General features: G+C 39.9%; 1 protein-coding gene across 3 annotated transcripts; it reads right to left on the bottom strand.

The window, feature by feature from the left end:
- Nucleotides 1-664: 664 nt before the first annotated feature.
- nlgn4xb (neuroligin 4 X-linked b) lies at nt 665-24,560 on the bottom strand. Of its 3 annotated transcripts, none has more exons than XM_034304268.2 (6): nt 24,474-24,560; nt 18,900-19,592; nt 14,440-14,598; nt 6,085-6,270; nt 5,173-5,962; nt 665-4,899 (listed from the first exon to the last, which is right to left on the bottom strand). In XM_034304268.2, exons 2-6 carry the CDS (start codon nt 19,360-19,362, stop codon nt 4,044-4,046), a joined length of 2,454 nt encoding a protein of 817 aa, XP_034160159.1. In that variant the 5' UTR covers nt 19,363-19,592; nt 24,474-24,560; the 3' UTR covers nt 665-4,043. The 3 variants fall into 3 exon arrangements, with proteins under 3 accessions (XP_034160159.1, XP_026766317.1, XP_034160160.1); XM_026910516.3 differs by having other exon boundaries at nt 24,344-24,487; XM_034304269.2 differs by lacking the exon at nt 24,474-24,560 and adding an exon at nt 24,110-24,333.
- Between the last annotated feature and the right edge of the window lie 103 nt (nt 24,561-24,663).

The following is a 24,663-nucleotide window of genomic DNA, read 5'->3' as shown; positions in this document are numbered from 1 at the left end:
CTGCTGCTAATGTCTTGGTGCCAGATACCACAGCACACCTTCAGAGGTCTTGTGGAGTCCATGCCTCGACAGGTCAGAGCTGTTTTGGTGGCACAAGGAGACCTACACAATATTAGGCAGGTGGTTTTAATGTTACGGCTGATCGGTGTAGATAGGATATGAGTGCTAAACAGATAGTCGTATCGTGTTATTCTCCTCAGGTGTACATTCTGACTCCTCAATAAAGGATGTAGATCATGCCCTTATTAAGAGCTACAGCAGATTGAAAACATTCTTTATATTCATCTAAGCAACTATGAGCGGTTAGAAGAAAATTGTGAACATTTGGACTGAATTTTAAACTACATGAAAAAAAACCCCTGCATGGTTTAAGGCCAGAAACCAACCGTCACCATTTGTTGATATGAAGTGATGCTGAATTGGTCTGATGTCCACCAGGTGTCCAACTGCACAAAAAATGCCCAGGGAGCTTGTGATTTGGACGTTTCCTCCAAAAAAAAAGAAGTTTGGACATGGGACTTTGGGTTTTATATGATGCATTAGGCACCGAAAATGTCCACAGTTTGAAACAACTGAAGGCATTTATATCAAATTATTCAGTAAAGATGGATGGGAAAGGTGCTTTGGCACTGGTCAGTGAATGAAATAACAGCTAACAAAAAGCTACAATCTTTTAATATACTTTTATTTTAGAAATGGCAGCAGAAAAGTCTCATACATGGCGAGCCAAAAGCAAACATTTCAAAAATAACTGCGAGTTTACCCTGCTGTCTAACAAATCATTTCTGTACTGGGCCGAGACATGTGTTAGTCCTAGATAGATGACTTCAGGATTCATTTACATTACTCTTCTGTTACAGTAGACCAGCATCAGATCATTTTTTATGAAGCCTGAAGCCATATTAAAGATGGATTAGTTTGATCTGTAATCAACAAATCATCAAATTCATACCAACAGCCTGGATGTATTCATCATAGCGCAGATGTACAACAACAACAAAGCTCCATATTTTGTTATTACGTTACCGGGAGGTAAATTTGAACTTTTACGTCGGGTGGAATAATTACTTGTAAGACAATAGACATTTATAGTAGATTAAAATAATAATCTTGTTATATAGTACTTCCTCAGATTAAACAAATCCAGCTTGAAAATACAGAAGAATAAATATATACAAGGACTGCCTTTATAATAAAGAAAAAAAACTCAATGTAAGTATCAGAAGCCATACACAGAGAAATAATGGCTAAATGAGTATCACTTTGAAACAAAACGTTTCTCTTCATTCTCCCAACTTTATGCATGATAGTCAATAGGTCAGGAAGAAGTGACTATAGGCCACACCCCCTGACATGCATTTAAGAGTCTGTGAAGCCAACAGATGATGAGTCTTCAGCAATAATTAGGGGTCCAAGCACCAAAGATGATGGAACCGTACAGTTTTTGCTCGGATTTTTCTTTTTGTTTTTGTTCTTCTTCTTCATATGCTATTTATCAGGCTCTGATGGTGATGCTATAGCTCAGTTTTTTTCACCATGAGTTATACTGTGGGAATTCTTTTGTTTCCTGATTCCTTGCCATCAGCCAAACAATAAAGTCTCAAGAACAAGTTAGCTCCAAGCTAACTCCGAGCTAATATCCAAAAAGCAGTCCTATGATTTTTGTCAAAATACTTAGTTGAGTCTGAACCTCAATAATTATCTCAGGAACTGTAAGTCTGGTCGAGCTGAAATTTGGTAGACTGCATCTTTGTTCTAATCTGTATGTTGAGTTTTTACGACGACCTGATTATCTAAAAGCATGTCCGTCATCAGCCAATCAGAATCCAACAGGCATTGGACAGGGTTAACAAGGGGCACTACTTGCGAATGGTGCTTGGACCCCGCAGATGTTGTTTGCAGTTATATTTATGCAGCTATATTTCTGTTTCCTTTCTTAGTTTTTCATCCATAAAAGTCAACAAAATGCAACGAAGTCTGAAACCTGAATCTTTCTGGGGATGTTTCGAAAAAAAAAAAAATCTCTCTCTTTCTGAAAGTCTCAAGGTTAGCAAGAATGTTTAGTAGACTTTTTCTAATTCTAAAAATATTCTTTTTGCGAAACTGCATCAATCTGATAACAGTTCCGAATTTCAGAGCAGTGGTTTTAAAGGGCCGTGCTGTATGACATCAACACACTGCAGATGGGAGTATGGTTCTTAGAAATGTCTCTATGATTCTTTGCCCTTGGGAGACTTTCATGGTGGACAAATCAAGCATCACACATTGATTTCTCTGTAAATGAAGCAACTTTTGAATGTAAGGTACTAAATTCTGGAACTCTAACTGCGACCAGGCTTAAATCAAACCTTTCGTGCAGTATAACGAGCTACAAAACGTGGATGCGGATAAAAACAGCTGGGCTATAAAATCCTGCGACTTGTCTCCACTGTAATGTGTAGGCAGTAAATAAATGACAGCATGTCTGTTGACACTTCCTGAGGACTGGCAAAGTTTGACATTCACACAAGTAGGTTCTCAATTTTTGGACGTTTCTGAAAATCACAAAAGACATTTAGCCTTTGAGGCACAGAGTAACCGAACAGCATGAGAATGAGATCTAAAACACCAACAGCATGTTAAGAATGGATGAAATGGAAAAGATAGACAGCGTCTGCATGAAGCAAATGTCTTTAGAAGTGAAACAACAATACAAGCACTAGCCTTTTCTTCGTTTTGTGCTTTATCCTAAGCTATATACACATTACTTTAGGCTCTTAAATAAGCATTATTTGGACTGAGAAATAGGATTATTGCCCGTTTAAGGCAATTACTTTTAGGAGCTAAGCTCGTAAGATTTACAGTATGAGCACTCAATACATGGCACAGATATTTACACTGCACTCTGATCTCTTTGTCTGGATTTAAACTGTATGAGCGTGAAACAATGATTTCTGGATCTCTTAACGTTCCATTAGATGTGCAAATCTCAGAAAATGCCATTACGAGGAGACATAACATTATAATTAGGCTTGTGCGACATAGCTATTTAGTCGTCTCTACACAATATCCAGTGATGTTTATTCCGTTTATATTATATTACCAGGACTGCCAACATTTACGTAATTTAACAATGGAGTACGCTGGTACGAGTTACCACTGTAACATACGTATACCAAAAGTGCAGTCGTTTTTCTCCCCTATCAAACAGATGAAGAACCAGTCAACATAATAATCTGGAATGATTCACGCAGGTGTTTTGAACTCTCCAATATTAAACAACTCTGCCAGGAAGCCCCACCCCTTTTCCTCATCTCTCCTGCTCTCAGGGCTTTCGGGACTTGCGGCATGACCTTGCTTTCTGCAAAGGTAAATGGAGGAATGTTTGAGTCCATTAACGTGAAATAAAATCTATCAGTGTAGTCTCCTTACACCTGAAATGGGTTTGGAAATGATCATTTTCCTTTTTTTTTTTTTTTAGGCTATCGGTTCTGGATAATTAAATCAGGTATAATTTTTTTTAAATTGAAATTCACTTTTTAAAGTGAATTGCGAGCAGGGAAAAGTCAATACTGCACAAGCCTAATTATAGCAAAACTTTTCTTTCAATAAATAATCAAATACTGATCTCAGGTACTTAAGACAGCCATGATGACCACTATTGCTTCTATCTAATGCTACTAATAGTAGCTAATGCTACTACTGCTTCTATCAGAGCAGCCAATCAAAAAAAAAAAAACTGATATTACTGATTGAGGATTGAGGGTCTCTACTCAAGAGATGACTTCACAATCTAAGCAAAGAGATCAGGACTCAAACAATGGGTTTTCATATAGGGTATCGTAGTGCTAGAGATCAAAGAAAAGTCCTATGCTTTCTTGGCTTTGCCATAAATGTGAAAATCATTACATTCATTGTTCACATTATACAGGTTATTCGAGATAGTTCATAGAGTAGTCAGTAATAAAATAACACCTTTGGTGCTTGTCTCCAAACAACCAGGTGCACTCTGTTTGACTTAAATAATAATCTGCTGCTTGTAAAGTACAGTCATTGGCACTGAGTTATACTCTAGTGGTAGAGTGTCCATGAGGGAGGCCGGTATTGCTCGGAGTGCTGTTGGCATACGGATTAAAAGGATGGTACGGCGACTGAATCCCAGAGAGAGAATTGGGAATCATGGTGATGGTGTTTGCCGTCATGATTGTGAAGTCATCCGGGGAACGACGTAAAGTGAGGGCGTAGTCTGGACAAGTGAGCCGGAGCATGTCATGCCCTTGCAATGGCTCACAATCATGATCATGGTCGTGATCTAGTTGCTTCATCTGCAAAGACATCAGATCCTCGCTTGGAACCCTTGGTACATCATTAGCAAGGTTCCTTGGAGGACTCGGGCGGCGAGTGGACTCAAAACGATGCTTGTCCTTCTTGTAATAGAGGGCTGCGAAGGCCAGGATGTTTAGAAAGAGCAATGATGCTCCAACGGCGATAGTGACGCTCAATTCGGTGGAATAGTCTCGAGCTTCTATGGTTACAGAGCTGTCCTCATGCTCTGAATTCTTCTGCTGGTCTGTGGACTGCTTGGTGTTGGATGAAGGAACCGAGGGATGCCGGGTGGTGGATGGCCAAAGTTTGTTGGATAAGCGCTTGGTGTACGAGAAAGGAGTTGTATCCTGAGGAGGGATCTTGGTGGTTGACGAGACATATTGGAAAAGTTCGTTGATGTTGTGCAAATGTGGCACTAGCTCAAGCCAGAAAGCAACCTTCGTGGCCCTGTAGTGGTCTCGGACACGTGGCTTGAGACCAATGTGAAGATACAGCTGGTCCTTGGGATTGTATTTGGACCATGCCACTTCTTCAAAGCGATTAGGTTTGGTGTGAATGAATTTTGTATCTTGGGGAACCGGCTGGTTTGGGTCTCTGAAAAGCACAACAAAGATGTCTTTAGCTTGAATTGTTAAAATTTTGATGGCAAAATTTACAAAAATTCCAAGGCCTCAAGAATAAATGAATGGCTAAATGTGTTCTACCATCAGTATGGGTCCTCAAAAGGTACAACAAAGATCTTGTAGATGGAAAGCCTGAAATGATACAAGCTGGGCATGCATCAGGATTGGCATCGTGAAATGGAATGGTTGGATTATGAAATGCAAAAAAAAAAAATGCTTCAAGCTGATGGTGTAATCTACTCACCCAGTTTTGGCAAAGTTAGTCCAGTAGGTCATAACCACAGCACTCAGCATTACATCATTCTTAGAGAAGTTGCAGCTGAAGAGATCAGTTGGGCCAATCATTGGGATACCAAAAACATATGGAAGTTCATCTCCATGCGCAGAGTCTGCCCAGGCCGGCTTCATTTCGCTCTGGCAGTGGTGGTAGAAGGCATAGAAATACGTAGGTGAACCATACTGAGCATGTAGGTCCGCAGTGGCCACAGCGGGAGCCACCCACTGGTGATCGGTAAAAAGCGCAACCAACGTTTTACGTCTTGTTTCTGGATTTTCCTTATCTGCCCAATCTGTGTACATGAACTTTATTGTCTCTCGCAGGGTATCTTTCCCTTCTGGGTAGCCATACAAGTTATCAACAAAATCTGACACGGCAAATTCAAAGTCATTTCCAGCAACACCGTCCTCGCTGTCCACGATACCGTCCACAAATTTATAGCCCTCGCCCTGGTTTACCCCGAGCATGATATCGTAGTTCAGAAACTCGCCTTGCTCCATCAGGATCTGTGGGTCATCTGGCACAACATCTCCATCAATTACTGGTCCAAAAGCGATGTGGTACTTGGCAGGAGTTATGTTCTGCTCGATGAGCTCTTTGTAGTTTTTATTCTGGAGGCACTGGATCATTTCCATAGAGTCGTCCTCGTTGCACCCCACCTTCTCGGCCAGCATTCGTGTGTACTTGGCTGGCTGGTAGTTAACGGCCCAGCTAGAAAGAGCTGTACCACTCTGAATGATTGCTTTCTGGAAGAGATCTGGAGAGTATATACACCAGAATTGTATTAGTACTAAATCTGAACACTTAAAGAACATTGTAAAGCTCCTATTCTGTACATTCTGCAGTGGATATTGGTGGGAGTATACATAAGCAATTTACCTTCCGAATAGTGGGACAAAGTCAACAGGCTGACACATGACGCCCCAGCGCCAGACCCGAATATTGTCACTCTTCGAGGATCTCCATTAAAAGCCTGGATGTTCTCTTTTACCCATCTGAGAGCCTGAATCTGGTCCAAGAGTCCATAATTTCCCTTGGCAGCTTGATCGCCTGTGCTCAAGAACCCTAAAAAAATTGTACCACAGTTTATTTGACATAAAATTGGCTGAGATCATGATAATCATACAAAATGTCTCGCAAAGGCAAATAAAAACTGATTTCCAGTGCTCATGAAAAAAAATCATCTGAACATTATTTGCATCTGTTGTTAGCATATACGGTCAGAAAGTCAGAATTATTGGCACCCTTCAAAAGACTGGCCAGAAGTGATCGTATAATATAATGAGAATAAAATCTAATACCACTGACAAGGTATCTGCAGGGACTGAATGTCTCCTAAAACGCAGAAGAGTGGGTACCTGATTTCAAGGACCGTAGCAAAGATAGACACCTGTGCCGAAAAATCACTGGAGAAAACACTCGACTGCCTAGAGGACTTTAAAAATAGAAGCCGCCAACAGAACAGTCAGACAGTGGGACTGACAAAGGGCATCCCAGGAACATTATCTGAGACTTGGATGTACTTAGCATGCATGTGAAAAACAACCAGGACAAGTGACAGTGTACCCATCACACAGGACCACAAAAACATGCCATAAAGCAATGCATTTTCTGGAGGCTTCAAAAGCCAAAGGGACTGTCGGTGTGAAGGAGAAAAAAAAAGACATTGTCTTCCAGGATGTGTAAAAGTGACATGCATAGAATCCCCAACTCATTAAATGTGCTTTTTTTGTACCTTCTTACAGAAGGATGATGATGTATACTTGTACATGGCTAAGAAAATATAGATTTTTCTTAGCCATACACAGGATGAAATAGGCACCTATTACCGTGCACCTGTTTATTCTAGCTGTTTTCTAGGTGTTTTCAGTTTACTACTTAATGTGAAATAACAGTTTTGTATAACAATATTTTGCTATTTCGTGTTCACTTCGGTACACCTAATCTTATTAACTTATTATTAAGACCGGTGAGGCAACGACTGTTTATAGCTGCTATAACACAAATGAGAACAGGAGCTAACTTGTTTCGTGGACGTTCCATAACATTAAATGTAACTATAAGTGGACAAAAAGTATAATGTGTGTTTCGTTAATAAATAAAAAAATTTAAATCGTTGGCAAGTTGGTGTGGGATAAAAGGAATAAAACACTTGAAGACATGCTGTTATAGGAAAATAATCAACTTCAGGGTGGTAACAGTAACAGTTCACGGCACTTCATGCCATCCCATTGTTAATTATTTTCCTGTAACAGCACGCCAAGTGTTATTTAATTATTCCTTATATAATGTATGTTCCTATTCAGTTCTGTTTATGTTGGATACTGCTGTGTGCTGATAGCAATGAACTCATGCTGAGCTTTATTTTTAAGATGTTATGGAAGTGCGCGTGTCTCAGTGCTCGCAGAACGGAACTGCTCTCACATGGAGCATTTTCACAAGGACAAGTAAATGAGCACGCTATCAACCTGATACCCGACACCATGCTTCCCTAGTTTCAGGGTGTAAGTCAACCTCCACAAATCAGAACGAATTCCAGCTAGGTCTAACATGGACAAGTCTAAAAAAAGTGAAGATTTTATTAATTTATGTTAAGTTTTTAAAGTGAAGCACATTAACGATTTTTTTTTTTACTTATCAAATCTTCAATTACGTATCAATACAGGTCCGTTCCTTCAAATAAAGTGTTACAGAATATGTGAACAAAACCCATATTTCTTTCTTTCTTTAAAACTTGGCCCAAAACGTCTTGGCATTGCTGCGAATAACCTCCAGTGCAGTTCATTTGCATGGTGATAAATTCATTAGTCATTGTTCATTCGTAGCTAATGGCTGCTTCATTTGATAAATGTCCCTTTTTTAAATGGGTCAGATGTGACTGTATGATTGATTATACCTGGGAACAGCAGATGGCATTTCTCTCTAAAGCTCTGAATAGTCTGATACAGAGGCACATTAACGCTTTCCATGAAGATTCCCGTAACAAACATTATTTACAGCATTAATTAACATTAACCACTCATGAATCCATGAGTAAAAATAAGCCCAAAAGCAATGACTTACTTAATAACTTTGTAGCTTTTAATTTGTAAAATTCAAAAGTGAGGCTGACTTGAAGGTTCCAACTATTCAAACCACTCAGTTTAGCTGCTGTCATTTAACTGACGCTCTTTTACGTGGACTATCATGTGGATATTAAGTCATTTATTACGTTATTTTTAGTGCATTTAAACAAACATCAATAACCACTTGTTAACTTTGGACTCTATTATGAGGCCAATATTAAATACTTAAATATGACACTATTGATTTTAATATGGCATCATTTTATTAATTCAACAACTGAACAGTGAATTAAAAGCAAGATAAAATAGACGAACCTTATTATGACTTAGTATCTCATGGATTCATAATGTTGTGCTCAGAGCACAGTATTAAAATAAAACGCAAAATAACAAGATGCGCTGGATCAAGTGCTATTTTATAAGCTGCTCAATAATAAGTGTAGAAGCCATTTTGTTTAATTAAACCATATCTTGCAGACATGAATGTGATAATTACAACTAGGACTATTCATGCAGCAATACACTAGACTTCTATTAGATTTATTTCAATGCTAGCCTTTTTCTCATTCATATATCATCGTATTAGTCTTTTTAAATGGTCTCTTGCCTTTGTGTTGCATTGTATAACACTTGACAGGAAAAAAACCAAAACGCTATTTCCTTCTTTAGTCGCACCCAGAAAATCAACTTAAGCGGCTGCGCAACCCGGCTCTGAATACAAGGAACTTTCCCTATGTAAACACTGACGTAACTTTTGTACTCTGAATATGAACTCTGAATACCCTTAGCTTATTAATTGTGCCGTTTATGATTTGTTAGTTTCCTAATGCCGTGACTAATGAAAGTTTGTGTTACAGCAATTACTCATAAAATCCTGCACTATTAAAAGTACATGATCCTGTCATTGATCGTTAATTTGAAAAGCTTATGCAAATCAATGTTTTAAACAATTCTTTCAAAATGTTTTTTTTTTAACCTGAATGATATAACCTGGGTCATGACGTAACATAATTGATTTAAAAAAAAACAAAATCCATGGATCCTTTGTGCTGAGAGGCTGATTGCATTGGCAATTTCAGATGGGCGCAAATGAAGTGACCTTCACCCACCGAAGCATAAATCACACGCCTTTTGATAAAGGTTAATTGAATTCCCTCTTTTCTGGGATGCAGAAGCTTCATCCTGACAATTTATTCCAGGGTCATCAGCATACTTCAGTTTTATTTATTTCATTATTATTATTATTTATTTATTTTTTTGCAATCCCTTTTTGTGGTAATGAGCCTCTGATCCATGCAGCTAAGCAGTGCACCCAACTCTTATTCACAATTCTCATATGATGTTCGATAAAAAAAAAAATACCCTATAAAATAAATAATAATCACAGAACAAAGATAAAAATCAAAATTTGCGTTTCAGAGCTTTTTGATTATGAATTGAGGGGCTTAGTGAACACCTCTGTGGTTGCCATGAGCAGCAATTTTAAACTGCGGATGAAGCTGTTTATTCGTAAACAGGAAAGAATGTCTCCTCCATCTGTAGATGACTGATGTAACATCTTAACTTGATCCAAGCCAGATAGTTAGCATAGTAGTTCTTAAGGCAGCTATTAGCTCGGTACATAACAAAGTGTGCAAATCACCAAGAACACTGCTTCAACTATATTTCCATTTTGATTTCAATTCAATTCTCATGCCTGCATTCTGATGACCAACTCTGGTGTAAAAGTGATCAAGTGAACTTCCTGATATTGAATATGATAGAGGTGTCTCCTGAGGTTCCCAGCTTCTGTCTGAACATTTGGTGTTTCAGCAGGACTGGTGACCCAGATGGTCCGAGGTGTCATCCATTATACCACAGCCTGGTGTTCCTTCGCCTTGCTGTATTTGCTCTAAAAATCAATCCGAACTGACCATGCCATGTCTACTACTATTTACCGGCTATAATTCCACAGGAGCAGGTCTGCTGACAAAAACTGCCAAGGTCGTGGAAGTAAAGGTTTTATTAGCAGAGGCTCTGAAGCATCATGACTCTCTACATACACACTGGCGCATTTTGTCCTTGATCTACTTACTCCAGCCTGCTTGCAAAGATTTGCTTATGTGGCCCCTGTAGAATTCCTTTTAGCATTCCCACAGGAATCATAACCCTCCACCCTTCATCAGTAGGTCATCAACAAAGTACAGATCAGATTAGCAGTGGTGGGAGGGACTTTATTCTGTCTCACTGGGAATGTAAGTGGAAGAACAGCTGTTGGTAGACCTCATCCTTAACTTGAACCCTGTTTATCTGAGCTAGCTTTGTGTCTGTGGTTAGCAGGTATCGAAGGTAATATGATTAATATGAATATTTATTTATTTTTTTAGTCTCAGTTACCAGCAGCTCTTGAGATTGGCTGCCGCCAGCAGATTTTTTTAACCACAGTGTACAGCCTGGTAGAAACACAAAGGTCTGCCATGATATTACATGAAGGTAAGTAATTACATGGCCTTGAGCTTAGAGGATCCATTCCAGTGAAACTGCTCACAGGCCTAGATCACTGCATGGGCCACATCTTCAATCTGTGCACAATTTGCTCTATTTATGCTTCATGATATGTAGTCCACAGGCCTCCACTATCCGCTGAGGGCTATAGCTGAGACATGACCATCCCTAACCCAAAAGGTGTGTCTGCTGAGACTCTGGCTTATCTACCAGTGATCCTGTGCTAGAAAATGTTCCTGATGCACCTTTTTAAAGGTTTCGTAAGGTACACTGATGCACATCGAGTCATTTTAACGATGCGCTAGCAGTGTTATGTTAAGAGAGAAATACCTGACATTTGACCATAAATTGCTTAACATTAGTAACATCCTTATGGCCTCCATCTTGTTTCAGTTACATGTACGAGCAGCACGTCACCAAGAAATTGAACCCGAGTCACTGGCATGTTGCATTCACCATCATGCCTTGCTGCTGATGTCACTAGCACTTTTTGAAGTTGGACATGCTGTATATCACATCGGTTTGTAACCAATACGTTATTTTTTTAGACACTCCAGCATCTGTGTGAATTGTTCCTTGAAGCGTTCTGGTGATTACTATATTTAAAATGAAAACAGCTTTCAAAAGGTGTAAGGAAGGTAGGAAGTGGGGATCTAGGGCTGATGAATCTGCCAAAATCCAGCAAGTAGCACCGAAGTTAGAGACAGCTTATGCACATAAAATCTTGGACAGTTTTTGTTCCATTTTCATTTAGGCAAATTAGATCAACACAAACGCAGATTTTGTTATTTGGTTTTGGAGCACCATTCTGTGGCTTTAGCTCTTCCATTCTGTACCAAATCCTCATTCATTTCTTCTAGTGGATTTTACTTTAAAGGCTAGGTCTACATAGGACAAAGGGTACAGCTCCTTCTTTAAGTTGAGGTCAGGTTCTGATGTGGCCTTTAAATTAATCTCAGCCTCAGACACTCCACCTTGGGGACACATTGTGTCTGCTAGCTTTTATTCACTTTTCTCGCAACAGTTTTTCCTTAGGCGATGGCAAGAAGGGAATCTGCTAATAGCCCTTAGACAAATTCAGCACTGTGTTAAAACAAGTCGTGCCTGGCAATCCAGGGCTCCTCAGTATGAGGCATTGGATAGGTATCAAATTTAGAAAGAGCATTCACATTACAGAAGTCCACACAGAACCCCACTGGGATGAGTCTCAACGTGGACATCTGAGCATCCAGGAGGGGGATAAAACTCATCCAATGATGAGATGATTAGGGATGGTCTTCAAGTGGGATCGGAGTGGGATTTGACATTTTTGTACCCTCTGGTAACAACTGTCTTTGCCACAACTGTCTCCACTGTCTCTCCACTGTTTGAGGAGAGGAAGTTGGTAAATCTGCCTGTCAGTGCATGTCCATTTGCTAAAACTTAAAGTCAGCTTCTTGATCCCGCTGTGTGACCTCGAAGGACCCATGCCCCTTGGCGAATAATTTCGAGCTAGAGCTGGGAAGCAATATGAGGGCTTTATCTCCTGGTGCAATTGATGATCTTGTTCCTGCAGTATGGCTAAGGACTGGACACTTGGGCAATGGGGGCGCCATGCCACGAAGCTCCAGGGTTATGGCACCAGTGGAAAAAGCGTTTTATTTCAGGGTCATTCCTTTGGAATGGCAGTAATGTAATGCAATGTAAACTTTTTTTCAAAACAAATAATGTTTCAGCTTTCTGACTCACTTTCTGCTCAGCTTTTAATTTGCTCGACTCACAGCTCACTGCTCAGGGAGAACTAGAGAGAAAGACCACAGAAATATAGGTGGAATAACAGGGCTGAGGTGTGCTACTTTAGTCATCCCTCTATCTCGTCCCCAGACGCCTTCCTCCCAGTACAAACCACCTCCATCTCACACAGGGATAAGCAGGTGCAGCTCTTTTATAGCAGATAATTTACACAGCAAGTTACCTAGTATACGCATCGCAAGCAAAGAGTACTGTACTCTTTAATCTCCGCGAACTAATGCGGCATCAAACTATCCATCAGCCTGCATCTGGGAGGCGCTTGGCCCACATACAGTCTTTAAAGCACTGACACATCTCTGGGTACATGCTTTCTGGGATGGCTGTTGCTTCAGCTCTCTTTTCCTTTCTGTCATTTTCTACACTCTGAAGCCTTAATCTGGTTTAAAAACCTTCATATACACTTATGGAATAGAGTAAACCGTTTGAGGTCAATCCAAATTTCTATGAACTGTAAAGAGGTGGATAATCCACCTGATAATGTGTTAAACAGAAGAACAATCACATCATCATCATCACCATATTTATGCAGGGAAAGTTATTCGTGTTCAGACTGATGTGATGGATGGGTTTAACTTGATTTTCCGAGCAGCACGTTCAGCATACTGAAATTATTTGCATGTAGATGACTCCTCCAAGGCTGCCATGTTTTCCATGATGAAGTATTTAGTATAGAGATTTGCTGTAAACACACAGTATTTGCACCCTTTGCTGATACAGTTCTGTCAGCTGCAGTGGTCACTATTAGCACAAGGCTAGTGCAATATGGCCATACAAATGACAGAGCTACAGAACATGCAAAACCACCCAATTTACTTCAAATCTGATGTTCTTCTGACATCTGAAGCAATGAAACTCACTGGGCACGTTAGCCCACTCATAGATCACAGGCTGCTTGCAAATAAAGTGTTTCTCAGAAGTGTCTTCAAATCACCCAATACAGTTAGCCTTATAGCCTGTTGTGTTTACTTGAAAGTCATTACGCACTTAAACATGAAGTTCTGAAGATGAACGCAAAGTTTGGGGCGTGGTCATCCAGATGGGGCGGAGTTACATTTAAATACATGCTTGTCAGGAACTTTTCACCTGGTGGAGCTGAAATTTGGTACAATGCATAGTGGTCCTAATCCATAAGTGGATTTCTGATGATGACCTGATTATCTACAAAACATGGCCTTCACTGGCCAATCAGCTTTAAGCAGGCATTTGAGTGGTTAACATATCGCAAAACATGAGTGGCTGATTTGTACTAGACCCACTAGTACCTGACAGCCTCATGTAAATTGGCCAAAGGGGGAGCTATTGATGTCTTCGCACATAAAAGTAAGCAAATATGTTTGACTATATATTATTTGACTAGGATTTTTTTGTATATCTTCACAAAATTGGTGTCAAACTGCTCAGAATCTGCTCAATAAGTATCCAAAACACACTATCACATGGAAATCAATGCTAGCAGGGCTTGGGTTACATGACAAGGATGCCTTCAAAGCTAAATTCAAATAGCTGTTTCTAAGGATCCCTGAGTCCAGTCGTGCTGAAATTTGGTAGACTACATCGTTTTGCTTAGCTCTATTTGTATTTTTAACAATGACTGGGTTACTGAACAAACATGGCTGCCATTAGCTAGTCAGCTTTCAGCAGGTAGTTGAATGCATGCAGCACCTAAGATGAAAGGTGTCATAATAATACTTACGAAATGTTTATAATATAGTGTAATATAGTATAATAAAATAACTAACAACAGTATAAGTAGCTATGTTTTTCATATGTATTAAGTGACACTAATAGACAGTACCGTATGCGATGTTTTTTTGTTTTGTTTTTTTTATCAAATAATGTATGATGAAGGCAATCAGAATTCTAATCTTATTGGGAGAAAAGTTAAAGTACGTACCTAAAACTCCCAGGCGGTAGTTGACTGTAACGACGATGACATCGCCGTAGCTAGCAAGGATGCTTCCGTCAATCACGTTCGCCGTTCCTTCGACATAAGAGCCACCGTGAATGTACACCATCACCGGCTTGAGCACGTCCTCGTCGTCACCGCTTACATCTGCAATGACCAAATATTTAAAAAAATATATATATCTTGAGATCACAAAATAAACAACAAAAAAATAAATAGAAGTGTGTACAACACTGTGTTTGTTACATGATGACTGGGTGTGTGTACAGTTTCGGTCTGTAGTGGAGTGGACTTGCAATATTAGGGTTCAGAAAAGTATAATCCTCAGCCTAAACCAGACCAATCATAGCTGTTTGTGAAACAAAGTCTTACACACTAGCATACTAACTAGCATACTTGTACACTTGCATGCTAGCTGACTTCCACCTTACTGCACATGTAACATATTTGGCCACCTGGGAGCCAGAAACAGAACAATCATAACAGTCTGTGTCATAAAGTCTTGCATACTAGTACACTTACTACCCATCTAGCATACCTGCATGCTAACACAGTGCAAATGTGTATGCTAGCTTAGTAATGTGTGCGTTCTAGTACTCATGCATACTAATACCTGCCTACTATCACGCCTGCATAATTGCACTCTTGCATACTAACACACTTCTAAACTTGCATACTAGTACACTGGTACGCTTGTGTACTAGCTTACTAGCATGTATAATAGTGCACATGTATACTAGTATACTTGGATCTGTTCAAATATAGTAGCATACTAACATACTTGAGACCAATCCTCATCGTTTGTGAATTATTCTTGCATACTAGTAAACTTACTACCTTACTAGTATACTTGCATGCTAGCACAGTTGCTTACTAACATATTTGCACACTTCTATACTTGCATACTAGCATACTTATACATGTGTACTAGCTTACTAACGTACCTGCACACTAGCGCACATGTATCCACATGCATACTAGCACACCTGCTTACTAACCTACTTGCATTTTTGCATTTAAACACACATGCACACTTCGATACTTGCATACTAGCATAATTATACACCTGTGTACTAGCTTAGTAGCATACTTGCATGATAGTACACGTGTACACTAGCATATAACACACCTGCATACTGTCACACTAGTGCATGTGTATATTAGCACACTTACATACTAACACAACTCTACACTTGCATACTAGTATACTTGTACATTTGTGTCATGTCTTAATAGCTAGCTAGCACTAGGACACTTGCTTACTTACATACCTGCACACTTGCACTCTTGAATTCTAACACATTTGCATACTTGTACACTTCTCGACTAGCACGCTTGAACACTAAGCTATGCACACTTTCTTGCATACTTGTACAATAGAGCCTGTGTATACTTGCACTTTAGCATTCTAACCTGCTTATTCCTACACTTGCTTACTAGCATGCTTGCACACTAGTGCACGTGTATACTAGCACACTTGCTTACTAGCGCTCACATTGCACCAGAACCAGATAATTCATATTTCTCCACCAACTAGGACCTGTGTAATGTTTTAGTCTGGTCTGGGTCGTGGTAGATCGGGAGCCAATCCCAGGAACGCTAGGTGTGAGGTGAAAATCCCCCCCCCCCCCCCCCCCACACACACACACTCACATTCACACACCTAGGGACTCTGTGAGTATCTGTGTTAGCATAGTGCCTTGATCGGAGGCCTTTTATTACCCCTGTGCACTGACACACTCGCCCACATGGCGCTGTAAATCTGGGCCAGATGCCGAGTGTCCTTGGACGATTCCTCCTCCTTAAAATGATGATTCTAGTTACAGATTCATTGCAGAACACGAAATCTTCCATCTTGCATGAGCAGACTTAGTCATGCCAGCTTGTGAGTCACAGAAACAAATGTCTCGGTCCGAGGAACACAGCATGCCGGTTAGTCCGGCTAAATCCCGACTAATAAGCACGCTCATCTTTTAATGTACTCTGATTCACTGCTTCTGTTCTCCAAGCTTAACCTATCTGTTCCCGGCAGATGCCTACGACTGTTCATTAGGAAGTCGTAACAGTGCAGCGTTAGGTGTCTAGACGGTGTGGGGAATTCGAAATCCCTCTCCAGTTTGTGTTTGACCTTCGATGAAGCGGAGATGTAATCACACTCCCCACGATTGTACTTTTCAGATCATTTTTAGACACGGATTAGCATATAGATGGATTCCGCTTTGCTCGTAGGGGGCTGTTTAGGGATTACCAGTAAACATGATGTGGACAGAAAATAACTCTAGGTGCCCTGTTATCCAGAAGCTAAAATTCAAACCTGCAGTTTCTTGCCTTTGTCTGAATTTTATCAACACTTTCTAATAAGATATTTATATCCACACACTTTTCCATGGATCTTATAAAACCTTTTCCCCTATCTCGGCGATCGTATTTGAAGACTCTTGATTTCTTTTTACTCACGTGTTACTGTTTACTCAAACCTAATTCACACCTCATTGCGTTTCATTCCTTACTGATCCACTCTAGTAACTAAACAAATGAGCGTTGAGCGTTTTTTGCACATGATAATAATTTTGTGATCTTTTTACGTTGATTTTGGATGGGAAAGATAGCTAACGTTAGCTACTATTGTTGTTATTCTAGCAATGACTTGAGCTTGTCCACATGATAGAATCAGCCGTAATGATTTCTGCTCATAATACTACTACTACTACTAAGTAGTACAATTAGATTTGAGGATTTAACAGCGCTGTGGTATAAGCCAATTTAAGGCAGTGAATGAGAAGCACACGTGAGATACAATAGCATGTAATAGATATGAACGAGGTGGATTACTTTCTCAAAATGCCTTTGGAGTAGAAACTAGAAGTACTGAAGTACGAATTATCCAAACCATAAATTTTGTTTGGTTAAAATAGTGGTCTGCTATTCAGGAAGGGACGTGGCATGATTACGAACTTGAAACCCTTGACTTAGCAATCACAAATGGTGTTATTGTACCGTAAGTTACTGATAGGCATCACTGCAGGACATGCTTACATGTTTACATGAGTCATGCACTTTCTGAGCATCAACGCCAACATTACTGGGCACGTTTGCCTACAATTTGATAAAGCTCTGCCCTGTAATCGAACAGCTCAGCCTTGACTTATTTCCGTCTGGTCTGACTATTGGACCACAAAAACTATTTCCAGTAAGGAATGGAAACTTCGAGCAAAGGTCACCATAAATCAGGGAAATGTGCTCATGCCCAAGGCTGATCATGTTGGTTCAGGTAATTACGCCAAATCGCTGTGTTCTCAGATTAAAAGAAAAAGCACATACCCTCTTTATCTCATTACTATTGGGATCAAGCGTTATTAAAATATTGACTGGACCTGACATTAATCCACATGTTTAGCACTCAGTAATGCTCTGAAGTTAAGCTCTTGGTCCTACTTCTACATTCATTGTGACTTTAATGCTTCTTGATGTATATGGCTGCATCCTGAACCCTAGTGTTTGATACAAGAGATCTCATTAGTGCATTCCCTTGCTAGCTAACACCCGGATATTTAATTAGCCAGTTGGTCAGAGGACAAACTCAGGTATAATGCTGATTAGCGATGAGACGCTTCAAAAAAACTGCTCAAAATACAACTCGAAAGTAAAAGAAAAGCCTACGCATGAGCATGCATATTGTTAATGAGATAAATATGAGTGAACACAATGTTTAATTGATGTCCACGCTGGAATATCCACCATAAAACCAACCTGCTGCAGTGAATAAGTTATCATTCTGAAGTCCTTTCTGATTATTTGGAGAGTCCAATGCATATTTCAGATACACGTCCTCATGAATAATATTAGTATCAACTCAGGAAATGATATAAATTGTGTCGACTGGTAGAAACCTAGACATCTTTCATTGCCTCTTGCTTTTATGTTATGCATTTTCTGTCTGTGAGTTTTTTTGTTTTGTTTTGAAGTTGAGTGTTTGGGTTTAAAGGCAGTGGTCTAGACGCTATTGACAATCCCTGTCTCGGACACTTCTACTCAAGAAAAATCTTTGGAGGCAACCTTCGAGACGTACACACAGGTTATTTTAATACTCTGAAGTCGACTTAAGCAGCTGCGTAACCTGAGTCTGAATACACAGAACTTTCCCTATGTAAATATTGCTGTAAATTTAGGACCTAAATCACCAATTTTCAATTACGGCCCAAATTCTCTGCTCCCAAAATGATCTATTTTTTAGTTTTTGGTACAAATTGTCCAAATTGCAGATTCATTCATTCAAATGGCCAAAACAGACATTAGTCATGTTAGGTGACTCAGGTAAAAGACGCAATCCTTCATAGCATCCTCATCTGACTCTCCAAAGGTACAGAATGGTAAGTAGAACCATTTGACGCCAAACAATCTTTGAGAGTTATCTTTTTTTTTTTTTCATCAAAGTCTGCAGAATTTACCTTCATCTGTGGGCACGTAGATGTTCAGATACAGGCAGTCCTCGCTCTGGTCTTGTACGTAAGTGGCCACCGTGTCCAGATTAGCCGTGAACCAAACAGGCAGCATGTCACTCAACAGGAATCTGTCCTCCAGGAACTGAGGGCAAACAGGGGCAAACTGGGTGGCGTTCCTGATGCCAGACCAGGAATTTGGTGGTTCAGGTGCCTGGAACCGTCTTTCTCCTGTAGGGGGCATGGCGTAAGGTACGCCCAGATACTGCTCCACAGGGCGCAGGATCTCACTGGGCAACGCCGCCCTAAACCCACGGAGTTTACCATAATTTGTTGTGACTGTGGTGTACTGAACTTGCTGACAAGTGACTACTGCTACCCCTGAAGCCAGGATGAAGATCCGAAGCAGCGTACTCAGGTTCAGCCAGGACAGACGAGCAGGTAGCCATACTGGTTCCTCTGGATTTGACATTTTGCTGATACTGAAAGAACAGAAATCCCAAAAGAAAAGCAAAAAAAAAAAAAATCGTCTTACTCCAGCTGGACTGCGTCAGGTTGACAGACAGCGCTCTTGCCAATTGGGTTGGTGCCTTTGTTCCTGCTCATGACGAGGTGCCGTCTTGGATCTGTTTGCCCTTGTTTGGACAGCAAGAGCGATGACGCAGTCACTTCTTTGGCTTAGTTCCAGGCAGAATGATCATCCTGCAGTTCAGAGAAAGAGAGCAAGAAAGAGCAAGAGAGAGAGAGAGAGAGAGAGAGAGAGGCGTGAGAGGAGGCACTTTGAAAGAATTATGTCTACTGTGCTTCAGTGGAGTCGAAACACCATCAGGTTTTTTTTTTTTCTTTTTCTTTTTTTCTTTGTACGAGCTGAGGTTTGTGCCGTAAGTCATGGTTTCTGCCCTTTCACGTCCGCAGCGGCCCCTAGAAATGTCTCGCTAGGCTCGTAGTTCTGGGCCGATATTCGCCAGTCGGGTCCAAATGTCAGAACTGTTTTTATTTCACCAATTCTCAAAAAAATCAATACAATCTTATCAAAAGGTACTTCTCAAGATTTCATCATTCTTCACTAAAACAATTCCAACAAGAGTGTATTGGTATGGGCTGAAATCAGTAGAGACACGTACGGAATAAAACACTTGGGGATGTATGTTCTAGGAAAATAATCCACGATGAGGAGCGTGATATGAAGCGGAGTTACTGTCACCACTAGAAAATTGATCATTTTCCAAGAACACTTTGTCCCGAGTGTTTTCTTCCTCTTACACCACAGCAACGTGTCAATTTTTCATTTATCAGTGAATTGCGCATCCTGCTTTTTTCTTATCCATTTATAGTTGCATTTAATGTTGTGGAGTGTCAATGAAAGAAGTTAGTTCTTGTTGTTATCGGTTACGTTATCGCAGCTATAAAACCTTCGCCTGCCTCTCTTGTGAAGTTAATAAGACAAAAGTGCAGCTTTTCGTGTGTTACCGAGAAAACCGCAAAGCGTAAACTTTCCCATGGCGGAAAACTTACTGGGTGCTGACGCTCGAGACTCCTTCCATAAATGTTAAATAAACATCTACTTACAGGAAACTTCACCATATCAACAATTATACGGCATTCCTTGTTGAATAACGACATCTTTTTTTAATTAAGCTTAAATTATGTCAAACGTCCCTGTGAAGAGGCTGTTACTATAGAAACGACGACGAACTATGACGAGCTAGCCTATTAATATGAACCTATCGTTTATGTTATAGAGAATTAATCCACAGCTACAGGTTCGAGAAGTGAACAGCGCAGTGGTGGAATAACGTATAAACACACAGAGAAGTGAGTCACCATCAGGTGGTAGTGGCTCTGACAGCGTACATGGCTCCACTGCAGTTGGATATATTAAAGTAAATGGGGTGTGAACAGGATATTGAGATCGTTTTTCATGTCGTTACTCAAATTGTCTCGGTTATAGTAATAACTAGAAGAACTAAGTAATAACGAATAAGAAAACTCAAAGTTTGGATTAGTTTTTGATGAATGATAATGTAAAAAGTTCTCAGACTCAGACTTTTGGACTGAACTGTACATTATGTTCAGCTTATCACAGGTTAGATGTGACCTTCAAGACTCTTTCATTCAAATGGATTTACCTTTTTTTTTTATATCATTCTGCCTCTAATGAGTAGAGACCTCAGTCTTCTCCTGTTAAAGCTCAAACCTATTAATATAACAGTCAACGTACTGCACATTAGGGAGCTCTGCGTTTATTGATTTAGATGGCGATGTCTTCTGAATGACACACCAAGACAAAAATAGCTTAAAATGCAGAAAACAACACCAGCATAACTGTGTTTGATTAATCAATAATCCCTCCCACACGTATCTGGATATTTTGACACTTAAACAGTGTTTTTTAAAAAAAAACACCCTCAAAGGTGGAGAAATATTCAAATTCAATTTTCACTGGTCATAGGGCAGCGTCATAAGGCAGAGTAACACAAGCTGAGGAAAGTGTTTACTGCCGCCTTCTGCTCACAGACCCCCTCGATTGGTTAGTGTTGCTGTGACTGACAGGTGAGAGCGTAACATCATCCCTCCCACTCCGGTGACAGGACGGTGACAGGACGCCACTTGAGAGCGCAAAACATACGTTTTTTAAAATGCAAAAGACTTCAAAATTTGTGTTGCTTTTAAGTTTAAACACTCTGAGGGCAACTTGTGGCTTGCAGTGAATTGATTTATGGAATTTTTTGGGAAAGAAAAAAAAAAAAATTCGATGCTATATTGTGATATTCAACGTGGGTCTTTAACTACCCCCGCAATCCAGTACGGAGGGGAGTGTCTCAGCAGGAAGCGCTTTTTTTTGCGAATCATTCGGGAGGCCGCACTTAGGAGACGATAGCTAGCTACTCACCTGTCCTCATTACAAACGGCTGAAAATTCTGTCTCTCTGACTAACGGCATTATATTTACAAATTCATTGAAATGTGTCTCTCTTTTGCTGTTTGATTGATCACCTTGGTTAAATTTAGCTAGCTAATGTTACATGAATTGATAGGCAATATATGTTACTAACTTACGACATTCAGTCATCTAGCTTATGGGAAATAACTCAGATGTTCTCAAATTGTTGTTAACCATTCATTCGAGAGACCAGTCAAATTGGCTAATAACTATAAGAAGTATGGCCGTGACTAGCTAGCTAGCTAGAGGGCATCAGGGGCTGGACCTTGGTATTTTCATAAAGTTTCACGCAGATCAAGTAAGCTCCTTTGAAACGGTTGTACTGTGCAACGTTACTCGTTAATAACATACCATGAGCACAAGAAGGTTTATTACTGACTAATGTATAGACGGCATAGAAGGCATAGAACACGTGTGTGTTCGTTATTTACCATTTTAAAAATGATAATAAATTATTTGATTGTCTGGACCCAACAGGACAAAGACAGAAAAACAAGCATTTCGACCATTTCAGGTTTAAGAGAGTAGTGGAGGGTGTAATAATATGACTAGCTGTGCGGTGGGGAACTGCTTGCTGGCAGTGCCAATCATGAAAACTCTGCAGGATGGAGGATTTGAAGGTGATTCTGCAGTAATGTGCAGTAAACAGATTCTTGTTTAAAAAAAGCACCAGTACATATTCGATATAATCCTTTTACAGATCGGGTGTCTAATGTCTGACATTTTCACTGCTGAGCTGCTGCTCAAAGTGTTTAAAACGTATCTGAGAGCTGACTGACGCAGAAGAGAAAAGAAAACAAAAACAGCGTTATTATCATTAATATTATTCGTAAAGTGTTAGATTTGAGGCTTTGTTAAACTTTTGAGGTCAAAATTCTTTTCTTGAACCCCAGAAGTGTGATTTTTGTCTAAAACTTTCACTGGCATCCTTAATAAATATAGTTAACTAATGTTAAATGTAGAGTTAAATATAAAGTCCAACATACACTGATGGAGTTAATTTCACATTAATGAACTCAAAACATTCTCAATTTACCGTGACAGAAAGCGAGAGTGCTCAATTTCATATGATTTCATTTTTATTTATTATTTTTACATTTTATTACATTTTTTTGGAATTTTTTATCCCTTTCAGTTTAAAGCAATAAACGTTTATAGACATTATAGACATACATTTTTTTTCCAATATTTTGTTTTAAATTTGTTATTAAACATATATATCGTGATACATATAGGATCAAGTATGATGATATGATATTTTTGTCGTATATCACCCAGTCCTACTTCACACTGTAAAGCACTCTGAGCTGCATTTTAAAGGAATGAAAGGTGCTGTATAAATATAATTTATTATTATGATATTGTTATTATCTCTAACGTTATAGAACATGTTGAGTCGGATGAAATGTCTTCCGTGGTGAAGACCTTCACTCCTGTGTTTACTGCATCGATAAGGTTTGGCGTTCATTAACATGCAGGCCCATAACATTGTGTGTGTGTGTGTGTGTGTGTGTGTGGGCAGGCAGGCATGTTTTAATATCTTGGTGAGGACCAGCCAAATGTCCCCACAAGGACAGGAATATCTGACAGTTTTGACCTTGTGATCACATTCTGCAGCTTTTATTTAAAGAAAGAAGAAACTAATAGAGGAAACTAAAAGGTTTCCTTTCGGTTACTGACGTTACAGTTCGGGGTTGATAGTAAGCAAATGTGCGTGTGTGTGTGTGTGCGTGTGTGTGTGTGTGTGCAGATCTCGTACACTGATTGATGAGGTCAGATCTGTAACCTGAATCGCAAAATTCAAACCATAAATAATCATAAATAATAATCTGATCTAAATTAAAAGTCATTTGATGGCAAGTTAGTCTCCACCATGAGCCAAGGTTCTACATCCTTCTAGACAATATGGCGCTTTATTATAATTATTACTGTTTATTTGTTTGTTTGTTTGTTTATTTTATTATTATTTTTTTGCCTATCAGAGTCTTAATCTCTTCCTAGTGTGATTTTTGAAGCCCTGACATGAAGTCTATTAGCATAAAAACAAAAGCCCCCAGCAGGACCTCTATAATCTAATGTCTTCTTCCAGAATGTGCTCTTAATAAATGCATGCTTCTCTCTGCTGGCTCTGGCTCTGATGTTGGCAAGCTGCTGAAATGCACCACGATGAGACGCAAACTTGTGCAAATGTCCATGCTTTTTTTTTTTTTTTTTTTCCCTTTTCTTTCTTTTTTTCTATGCACAATGTAAATTCAGGAAAAGATGAGATTGTTCACCTCTGCTGTGCTGCTGCTGCACTGTCCTGCATTGCACTTAACAAGTGCATGTCCCCCTCCTCACAGCGCTGCATGCACACAGCTAAATTCAGCGCGTGCAGAAAATAAAATCCATGCGAACATTCGCACTCGCGCACACACGAAGCAGATAAATAAATAAATTAATTAAACAAATTAATGAATTAAATAAAAAGCGCGCACACGTATGCACGCGCAGATTTCAGTGCGTCCTACCTCGTGCTGGTGGAGATGATGATGATGATGATGATGGAGATGATGATGGAGATGGAGATGTCTCGAAAATCCCCTGAAAGATCGTCTCGAGCCGATACTGCGCGAGAACGCGCGCGCGCGCGACACTCACCGTGAGCATCTCGGCCGTGTGTCTTTTCATTCCTCTGACGCGGACGGGGGACAGAATGCGGCACGCGCAAAGGGGGAAAAAAAAAAAAAAAAAAAAAAAAAACCGGGGACGGTACGTGCACAGCGCGCGCCAATTAAGAGAGGGGGCGCGCGCGAGGCAGCGGGGCCGGTGGGGGCGGGGCAACACGCGG

Source organism: Pangasianodon hypophthalmus, chromosome 5, assembly GCF_027358585.1.
Source record: "Pangasianodon hypophthalmus isolate fPanHyp1 chromosome 5, fPanHyp1.pri, whole genome shotgun sequence".
Lineage (NCBI taxonomy): Eukaryota > Metazoa > Chordata > Actinopteri > Siluriformes > Pangasiidae > Pangasianodon > Pangasianodon hypophthalmus.
Note: the sequence above shows the minus strand (reverse complement) of the source record. Positions and strands in the feature narration are given on the sequence as shown.